General features: G+C 47.4%; 1 protein-coding gene across 1 annotated transcript; it reads left to right on the top strand.

Moving 5' to 3' along the window:
- The first annotated feature begins 491 nt into the window (after positions 1 to 491).
- Positions 492 to 3956, top strand: LOC121393407. Its single transcript, XM_041561863.1, has 2 exons — positions 492 to 1188; positions 1797 to 3956. The coding sequence occupies exons 1-2, from the start codon at positions 839 to 841 to the stop codon at positions 2659 to 2661; spliced, it is 1215 nt and encodes a 404-aa protein (XP_041417797.1). The 5' UTR covers positions 492 to 838; the 3' UTR covers positions 2662 to 3956.
- Positions 3957 to 10772: the final 6816 nt, after the last annotated feature.

Genomic DNA, 10772 nt, shown 5'->3' with positions numbered 1-10772 from the left:
TTTCCCATAATTGACACATTGATTGGCCAATCGCAGATCGCCTAGTCATAGCCACGCCTCCTTATGTCATGGTCTGCACACGCCGCATCATGGCACCGCCCCTCCGTGTCACTGCACCATCCTCTGCCTGGTCTCAACTGGCAGAAAAGTTGGCAACACTAGATGCTTCTATAATAAATAGTTAATAGAAATAGTTAAAAATTATTAATGTGCTAATAAGTCAGTCATTGGTATTCAGTGGAATTTTCCCATCACGCTTCTCTACCCTGTCTACATATATTTATGTTCCATAAGATTCTACATAAGTTATGTAAATTGTGCAAGTTTTATTGTAACTATATAATTTTTGCAACGCGGCCAGGGCCTCCTTTGCTAGAAGATTTCTTTGGGCCCCGGAACAACAGTTCCTTCTCTTCCCACCCATCGATGGCAGCCCTATTACCCTTGGTTTGCATTATTTTGTTTTCAAATATATGGATCCAAGCACTAGAGGGAACGAAACCTGTATAGGGGAGAGTGGGACTTAGGCAAGGGACCCCTTCCCCCAGGGCTTTAGGTAGTTTGTCACGTAGCTGGGGCTGTCTGCCACCCCAGCCCCCCTTCCCTCCCCCTGGACACATACAAAGGGAACAAAGGGAGAGATACCTGGTGGCGGGAAAAAAGGGGGCGGGCTGGGGGAGGTAAAGGGGGCTGGTGCAGAGAAGGGACAGATGCTTAAGGAGGAAACCAAGCCAGGAGCAGCAGACTAATTTTTGTTTTTGTTTCAGGTAGATCTCTAAGAGCTGTGCGGCAAGAACTCATCAGGATATCTGCTGGAAGAGATCCGGTCATCGCTGAGATGGAGGTGAATGCGGCCCAAGGGGTGAAAATCGGAGCGACGAAGAGGAGAGCCATGATGCCCAGGAGGTTCCGGGAAGAGACAGAAGGCTCGGCAGGGGACATCGCTAGGCCCAAGAAGAGGGTAAGTTGTTCCATGCAGGTCAGGAGTCGGTCAGCGAGCGGTGGATGCGGCAGAAGAGACGGCGTCGTCGGCGAAGAGGAGGAAGCATCGCGAGAACGAGAACCGGATCAAGATGACGTCACTTCTGGGTCGACGAACAGCGATGAACCGGTGGTGCGGAAAAGGAAGAAGTTTGGAGGCGCACAGAGGATCGAGGAGCAGCACAACAAGGAGCATCCAAGGAAGAGGTTTGGAGGTTCAAGGGGGAGGCGGGTGGGGGGCTTGGAGGGGGTCCCCACTGCCACCAATGTTTTTCCCACGGCCACCAATGCCCCCCACTATGCCACCAACGAGTCCCCCACGACCACCAATGTATTACACTCCGCCAGCAATAAGGCACCAGCCACCACCAAGGGGACGGGGGGGGGGCCAAGATGGGCATAGTCAATAGGGCCCCACAGTTACCCTCAGGCCCAGGTTTAAGGGGCAGATCCAGCACCAACGACCCCTGTTCCCTGCAGGGTGGCAGAGCAAGCGAAGAGGAGCTTCCAGGGGAAGAGGATTGGGGGAGGGAAGCTGCCCCCAACCCTGAGGAGGAGGGACACAGAGGATCAGAACATGGCCATGCACGGGGAGCTGAACATTTCCAAGCCCCAGCGACCAGGGGAGGGGGGAGTTTCAGATTTAGGGGAAACAACAGACCTGTTTTTGAGCATCGGAACCCCCAGAGGGGATGGGGGCACAGAGGCTGCCAACAGTGGAACGGAAACGGTTCTAATGCCATGTGGGAGGGGGATGGTTGTAATACTGAGTATGGAGGTTATGACAATAATTATGAGTTTTTTCCTGCACTTAGGCAATGGTATAACCAGAGGATACCTGGATGGGCAGTGGGACAGGAGTTTCCATATTGGGATGGTTATCGGGTGCCGAGTCTCCAGTTTAGAAACAGGGAGGAAGAGGAGAGCTGGTTGCAGTGGAGGAAAGAAAGAACACAAAGACAAGAGGAGGAGGCTGGCCCATCAACAAGGAGGGAAAAAGAAGCCTATCCAACAAACACAAGGGTGCAGGAAAAGCAGAAAGAGGATACAAGCACACAGAGACCAATCGTGGCAACCGCTACAAAGGAGGCACCTATGGCAAGGTGTGGATCTGCTGTCAACATATTGGTCATAGGGCACTCATTTATTTTTTGGGCCAAAAAGCATGCAGCAGGGCAACAGCTGGGGTTACCAAAGGAACACATGAAGTTGGCATGGCAGGGTTGGAGAGGTATGAGATGGGAGCAACTAAAAGGTAGGTTCTATAACGCGCTCCATCGAGTTAATTTCGTGCATTTAGTTATAATTCATACAGGGGGAAACAATCTCACGTCAAAAAAGACTCCAGCACTCATAGAGAACATGAGGGCCGACTTGGCGGAGATGCTGGAAAACAGGAAGGTCGGGGGGTTAGCTTGGTCAGACATTATACAGAGGAGCAATTGGAGGGGGGCAATTTCACCCAAAGGCGTGGAGAAAGCTAGAAAGAAAGTGAACCGGGCCATGCATAAATTCATGTGCTCCTTTGGGAAAGGTATCATAAGGCACGACAACATAAGAAGTAAGCAACACCAGTTTTTTAGGGAAGATGGAGTTCATCTATCAAGGGAGGGTTTGGATCTGTTTTTAGGGAACATCGGGTCATTTATTCAGGAGTGGTGGAAGTCACAGGAGGTATAGGTGGGCCATGGAAAAGGACAAATGGTACCCCTCCCCCCTTTTCCATTGGGTGGCGGCAGTGCGGCTCCAGGAGAAAAGACGGTTACAGTGCAGGCCTACCCTTTGGAGAGTCACTAGTGTGGAGCAGACTTTGACTGCACGGTCTTGTCTGAGTCATGCAAGGGGCTGGGGTTAGCGCCAGTTATGCACACGGTTGGGAGCAGGAGGATGGGCGACTGATTGGTCACAGAGGGCGCTTGGCCCCATGATCCCTGCTCCCTGTGGTTGTCTATTACGGTGTGGGCACAATGCCCAGGTTGGTGATAGGAGCCGCAGCTGGGGGTCAGGGGGTACCTAGTCCTTTTTTTTAGCAAAAAGTAATAAATAAAGAAAGTGACTTCCACACATATTTTGCACCAATTAAGTCTCTGTGTCATTCTTGAGGGGGATGAGAGATGCCCCAGGGGATAGGGGGATCCTTGGCCTAGAGGGAACGAAACCTGTATAGGGGAGAGTGGGACTTAGGCAAGGGACCCCTTCCCCCAGGGCTTTAGGTAGTTTGTCACGTAGCTGGGGCTGTCTGCCACCCCAGCCCCCCTTCCCTCCCCCTGGACACATACAAAGGGAACAAAGGGAGAGATACCTGGTGGCGGGAAAAAAGGGGGCGGGCTGGGGGAGGTAAAGGGGGCTGGTGCAGAGAAGGGACAGATGCTTAAGGAGGAAACCAAGCCAGGAGCAGCAGACTAATTTTTGTTTTTGTTTCCCACCCTCCCACCCTGTAGGTGGATGGAGGCTAAGAAGGTGCTCCAGGGTCTTCGGACCGATCGCCTAGATGGGGTCAGGAAGGAATTTTCCCCTGCGATGCTAATTGGAAAAACACACCGAAGGGTTTTTTCGCCTTCCTCTGGGGCATTATTATATGTGAAGTCAAAGGTACTCCCTGAAATCAGCTGCGGCTACAAATGTGTGGGGGTCAGCGGCAGTGCGGCTCCAGGAGAAAAGACGGTTACAGTGCAGGCCTACCCTTTGGAGAGTCACTAGTGTGGAGCAGACTTTGACTGCACGGTCTTGTCTGAGTCATGCAAGGGGCTGGGGTTAGCGCCAGTTATGCACACGGTTGGGAGCAGGAGGATGGGCGACTGATTGGTCACAGAGGGCGCTTGGCCCCATGATCCCTGCTCCCTGTGGTTGTCTATTACGGTGTGGGCACAATGCCCAGGTTGGTGATAGGAGCCGCAGCTGGGGGTCAGGGGGTACCTTTTTTTAGCAAAAAGTAATAAATAAAGAAAGTGACTTCCACACATATTTTGCACCAATTAAGTCTCTGTGTCATTCTTGAGGGGGATGAGAGATGCCCCAGGGGATAGGGGGATCCTTGGCCTAAAAAGCATAGGAGGCTCACCGGGGTTTGGAAAAATAAAGCTGCAAGCTGCTGCAGAGACAGAATAGACATTTCATCACCAATTTTATGTTTTGTAGCTGAGAATGAGAAAGGTGTAACAGCCCTTTATGAACAGCTTCAGGCAGCCATTACACTTCAGCAGGGACTTATACTCTTAGCAGTATAGAAAGTACTACGTGAGCTCACATCTTGCATAAAGCAACATTTACAGGTCATTCCCTTTATAGTGATTGCCATTATAGACATTCACCCGCTCTAGCTAGTTCAAATAGTAATATGAGAGTGTTTGTTTTTAAGCTTTGCATCTAAAACAAGTTACATTATCTCAGAGCCAAAACTAGGGGTAGGCATAAGATGCACCTGCCTAAAACGCAATGATGGGGGTGGGGCACTGTCAGTTGCCTATTGAAGAGTCCTCTGCCTAGTCATAGTCGTGGTTCTTTAGTTCCTGCTGCCAGGGCCGGATTTACATAGTGGGCGCTCCTAGGCCCACTACAGTTTGTCGCCCCTGTCCCCTCCAGGAGGACAGGAGTAATGGGGATTGGGAAATTTAGAAAATTATTGTATCTCCAGCCAATGAACCAATGTGGGTGTAGTTGGGCAGCATGCCGCCCCCCTAAAATCCTGCTGCCCTAGGCCCAGGCCTTGGTGGCCTTTCCACAAATCTGGGCCTGCCCGCTGCTGCTCCCCTCGCTTGTCACTGCACACTCTAGTGCAGGGGTGTCCAAACTTTTGGCTCGCCGGGCCACATTGGAAAAAGATACAATTGTCTGGGGCCACACATAAAATACACAAACACGTTTGATTTGTAAAAGTAAAGGAAATACACAGAAAAGAACTACAATGCCAGTTGGATAACCAGATGGAGCTATACACTGGAATGGGGGACACCTGGATATTAAATAGACTTATTATTATATTATTATTATTACTAACTGGGCAATGGGCAGAGTCCCCCCTCTTCCTATTTCCTCGGGAACCAAGTGTTTCAAGCTGGGCCGCATTCATATGCATCCTGGGCCGCATGTGGCCCTCGGGCCACAGTTTGGACACCCCTGCTCTAGTGGTGTGTGGGTCGAGAAATTCTGACCGGCAGTGACGTCACGAAAGGGCTGGGGCAGGTGTGAGTCTATAAATTTAGGGGGGGGAAGCTGGCAGTGCTAGGACACAGACGGGGAGAGCACACTCCTCCCCTCGCATGATGTCACCGTGCATGCACACACAAACACAGGAAAGGGGGAAAGGTGGCTGGCCAAGTTCACACTGGAAATCCCACATAACAGCACTCTGACGAAGCAGAAAAAAAATCTTGAACTTTCATAATCTGAAACTTGCTGATGAAAGGCCAATACAGCAAAAAAAGTGTCCAGCAGCCATGCTTCCCCTGCAAATTCTGCCTGGCAGGAGGGTACTGGGCATACAGAAATCAGCTTGGACCAAGAAGGAAACATCACATATCTTCCATTAGGAACATAATGCCAAATTCTCACTCCATTTATATTTTATTTTTATTATATTTTGTAAGCCTTCTAAAGCTTACTTGCATATAGAAGTATTTATATTTGCCATTTCAACACATCCAGGGAACAGAACTTGTCCTAGGGAAAGGATGACCTACTTAGGGTTGTATTGTGAAGCAGCTGGAAGACACTCTATTGCTCAGGACATGGTGGAATGATTGTATGCATGTCCTGAGTACCGACAGATAAATGTGTAGTAGTCAACTGGAGGGTGAAACAAGGCTTTTCTTTTCTCTTGTTATAGCACCCTTTAGTGGTCAAGGAAAGACACTGCATTTGTGTTGTTGTACATGTCAAGGCAAACAACACGCAGTCAGTACAGTGTATGCCAGAAACTATGTCCTCCTTATTTACTGACTGTTGTTTGGAAGATAAGTGGTTTTACATTGGACATATTACCCTTTAAAGGGCTGCCACCTCAGGGGCCTCCCACCCCAGTCCTGAGCTCCTCTGGGGGGCAGCACACACAGTTCCCGGCAGGGAGCAGGCCTGGGTTGGGAGGACCCATAAGGGCCAATAATGCCCATTGGGTTTTTTTCTTGGTGTTCTGCCAGACCAACTGCGATAACAAGATGTGCCATTACCCTGAACCACTTAGATCAGTGATGCCCAACCAGTAGCTTGTGAGCAACATGTTGCTCTCCAATCCCTTGGATATTGCTCCCAGTGGCCAGAAAGCAGGCGCTTAATATTGAATTCCAGGCTTGGAGGCAAGTTTTGGTTGTATAAAAACCAGATGTACTGTCAAATAGAGCCTCAATGTAGGTTGACAATCCACATAGGGGCTACCAAATGGCCAATAACATTTTTCATGCTTATGTTGCTCCCCAACTCCTTTTACTTCTGAATGTTGCTCACAGTTTCTAAAGGTTGGGGATCCCTGACTTAGATGATACCAACCCTAGCAATGCTGTATATAAATATAATCTCAACCAGTAAGAAAATTATTTGGGGGCTAAACAAAAGATAATTAAAATAAAAAAAAATTGTACAGTCATTGGCGACTAACCAAGCACAGGAATTGTATCTTTTAAAGGAGAAACAAACCCCTTATTAAAAAAAACCCAACCCTCCCACCTCACATAGACCCCCCTTCCCTCCTCCCCCCCAGCCTAGCTGCTACCCCAGGCAAATGCCCCAAACTATTTACTTACCCCTCGGTGCAGATTAAGGTATCTGAGTTCCTGGCAGCCATCTTCCAGGTCTTCTGTAATCTGAGAATGAGACCGGCGGAGCGGCGCATGCGCAGTTAGAACAGTTTCCCGACAACTGCGCATTTGCCAAAATGGTCAGAAATTGTCAAAGCGCCAGAAGAAGACACGAAGACCCGGAAGATGGCTGCCGTGAACTCAGATCCCTGAATCTGCACCGAGGGGTAAGTAAAAAATTTGGGGCATTTGCCCGGGGTAGCAGCTAGGCTGGGGGTGTGGAGGGAGGGTCTATGGGGCAAATTTACTAAAAGGCGAAGTGGGTAACGCTAGCGAAAATTAGCCAGAGTGACGTCATTTCGTTACTTCGCCTATTTACTAACGGGCGCTGGCGTAAATTCGCTAGCGAAGTGGACCTACTCTAGCGCTACTTCAAACCCTTACGCCAGACGAAGTTGCGCTATGGCGAAGGGACGTAACTACGTTAATTCACTAACTTGCGCATTTTACTGAACGTTACCTCTTGCACCAGACTTGCCTTCGGCACCTCAGACCAGGTGAAGTGCAATAGAGTAGATAGGGCTTGCTGGCGTCTTTTACTTTTTGAAGGGTGATAGGCTGAAAAAGATCGGAATTTTTTTTGGAGTACCCTCCTTCCCCCCTACATTTCCTAACATATGGCGCCTAAACTATACAGTGGGCACATGTATAGGGCAAAATAACAACTCTATTTTATTTTATGAAGCTTTCCCAGGCTTTTGTAGTGTAATGTATTTGCTGCTACATATACGTCCATTGTACTTTAACTTGGCCCCGTATGCAAATTAGGCATTAATTAACGCGCGCAACTTCGGATTTTAGTGAAATAGCGGCACCGTGTCGAAACTTCGCCTGGCGTGTGTGGTGAAGTGCGGCGAAGCCAACGCTAGCGCAACTTCGAAGGTAAGTAAATTTGCCCCTATGTGGGGTAGGGTTTTTTTTTAATAAGGGGTTTGTTTCTGCGTCTCAGTGCAGGTACAACAAGAGGATCTTTTGCAAAGTATTTTGGTTATTTATCCTCTGGTAGTATAGAAACTAGTGATGTGCGGGCCGACCCGATACCCGCGGGACCTGTGGGTTTACCCGCAGGTCTGGCGGGTTCAGGTCGACCTCGCAGTGCTCCCCGCAGGTGCTGGCATCCGACTTCCGGGTTCCTGTTTTATACTCTCGCGTCTGCTCGCCCTGCCCCTTTTGTGGCGTCATCGGCGGGGCGGGTCGGCGCGGGTCTATAAAAGGACCCCCGGAAGCGGGTGCGGGCGGGCGCGGGTCGGTGCAGGGCGGGTTAGGGTGTGGGTCAGGGAAACCCTGCATGTAATCCTATCTGAAATGACTGTACAGGCTTTATCCACACTTAAAAGGATTGTTCACCTTTGAGTTAACCGTTACTATGATAAAGAGAGAGTGATATTATGAGGCAATTTGCAATTGGTTTTCATTTTTTATTATTTGCGGTTTTTGAGTTATTTAGCTTTTTATTCAGCAGCTCTTCAATTTGCGATATCAGCAATATAGTTGCTAGGGTCTAAATTACCCTAGCAACCATCCATTGATTTGAATAAAAAATTGGAATATGAATGGGAGAGGGCCTGAATAAAAAGGTGAATTATAAAAAGTAGCAATAACAATACATGTGTAGCCTTATAGAGCATTTGTTTTTAAGATTGGGGGTCAGTGACCCTGTTTGAAAGCTGGAAAGAGTCAGAAGAAAAAGGCAGATCATGAAAAAAACTATAAAAAATAATTAATGAAACCAATTGAAAAGTTGCTTGGGATTGGCCATTCTATACCATAATAAAAGTTAACTGAAAGGTGAACTACCCCTTTAAATAACATTTACAGAAGTGACTTTGTGCTGCTTTCTAGCAGCAGATACTGCAACTCCTCTGGGTTAGCAGCAAGTTTAAAATACATGGATCCAAGCAGTAGAAAAAATAGTAGGCTCACCAGGATTTGAAAGAAAAGGTGCAGGCTGCTTTAGAGACAGGAGAGATGTCGTTGCCAATTTTGTTATGTTTCGTAGCTGAGAATGAGAAAGGTGTAACAGAGCTTTATTCACAGCCTGATGCAGCCATTACACTTCAGCAGGAACTTCAACTCTAACACTTTTAGCAGTATAGAAAGTATACACAGTATAATTCTTGTGCTCAGTGACACCTACAGGTCATTCATGCAAACACCCCACTTCTCTTATTGGCACAGGGGAACCCTGGAGCTACTGTCTAGTCTGGAGGTGTTCCCATTACCCTCTGCATCAATAGGTGCAGTGCACTTGCTTTAAGAAAAATTGGGCCAAGCATCACTCGCACACTTAACACTTGAAATGCCACCAAGCGGACTTCAGCATAATTACATCTGTTTTATGGCAAATGTAAGTGCAATTGCATTAATTTTGAAACATCAGTTACAATTGGATCAGGCCCAACGATTCCTTGCGACTGCAACAGCACTTGAAATTACACTTTGCTCACTACCCTTGCATTAGCGCATGTGAACTTAGTATGGAGGGAGGACAAAAAATCATCAATTCTCTGGTGGCTATGGACTTATTTACCCCAGCAATCATGCAATGGTTCAAATGAGTAACTGGGATAGTAGTGGGTCCTGATAGGGTCCTGAGGGCCATGAGTCACCATGCATGCTACATGAAAAACAGAATAATAAATACCTATTAATTCCATTAATTGCCACTGTATCAGTCCTCTGGTGGCTATGGACTTATTTACCCCAGCAATCAGGCAATGGTTCAAATGAGTAACTGGGATAGTAGTGGGTCCTGATAGGGTCCTGAGGGCCATGAGTCACCATGCATGCTACATGAAAAACAGAATAATAAATACCTATTAATTCCATTAATTGCCACTGTATCAGTCCTCTGGTGGCTATGGACTTATTTACCCCAGCAATCAGGCAATGGTTCAAATGAGAAACTGGGATAGTAGTGGGTTCTGATAGAGTCCTGAGTCACCATGCATGCTACATGAAAAACAGAATAATAAATAACTATTAATTCTATTAATTGCCACTGTATAGATTCTAACCAGCAATACACGTAGGTGCTTTTGTTTAACTTTGGTATGACACCTACTGGGTACTGGTGAAAATAAGATTGGAAGAATGTTGTGGTTAAAGAGAGCTGAATGTATAAACACCAAGGAGCTTCATTAAAAATATAATGACTTCAGGCCAAGTACATGTGTACAGGTCAGGTGTAAGGAGGTGAAATGTGAATTGTTCAGTTAAGGGGTAAGGTATAAGTTGTTTGCTCACTAGAAGGAGTTAGTGGGCGAGGTGATAAAAGGGGTTGTTCCAGCGGAAAAGGGAGAGATGCGTCATGGGAAGAGTGACAGGCAGAGAATCATGGAAGCAGTAGATGCGATTCACAGAGGAAGATATTGAACTTAGCTAATTAGAGTCCTAACTTATGTGATAGCTCACTATAGGCCTGTGAGGTGATATAGAGTAATTAGCATGGGCAGCTATAGCCCAAACTAGAAGTGAATGGGTATAGAGACCCAGCAGGTCTCCCACCAGTCAGGGTTAAAGTGGATAGTGAGGTACGGTGAAGGGTTTGAGACTTCCACTGGGAGCACCTGCAGAACCTGGTGTTTGGGCAAGGCCCTGAAGTGATGACTGGACCCCTAGGAAGATGCTGGAGGTGGAGGCTGAGAGTGGGAAGGGACACCATTAAAACCGGGCCCTAGGAAACCTAGGAAAGATTTGAGAAAAATTTCTATTTTTTCCAATCCAGAATAACCTCAGAGCAGCCTTCTTTCTTTCTCCTGACAACTTTCTTTACTACTTGGTGATCAGAATGGTGGGAAAATGATCAGCAGGTGGTGCGGTTGTAACAAAATTCAGTCTTATTAACAGTACATGTATCCTTTAATATCTTTGAATAAAAAAAGACATTGAATTTTACATTTGCTTATTTTAAAGGTATACTTATCCTTTAAGTCCCCAATTAGCCTCTTTGCCATCTGTAGTGATTTTGATTCAGGTGGTCTGATGCCTGATCCCACTCAG

This window comes from Xenopus laevis, chromosome 1L (genome assembly GCF_017654675.1).
Source record: "Xenopus laevis strain J_2021 chromosome 1L, Xenopus_laevis_v10.1, whole genome shotgun sequence".
NCBI classification, from domain to species: domain Eukaryota; kingdom Metazoa; phylum Chordata; class Amphibia; order Anura; family Pipidae; genus Xenopus; species Xenopus laevis.
The sequence above is the reverse complement of the archived record's forward strand: the minus strand, read 5'-3'. Positions and strand labels throughout refer to the sequence as shown.

Coding starts and splice junctions, on each gene's coding strand:
- LOC121393407 (XM_041561863.1), top strand. CDS start 839: ATGGAGGTGAATGCGGCCCAAGGGGTGAAAATCGGAGCGACGAAGAGG. Junction 1,189..1,796: donor AAGGAGCATCCAAGGAAGAG/GTTTGGAGGTTC, acceptor TCCTGCACTTAG/GCAATGGTATAACCAGAGGA.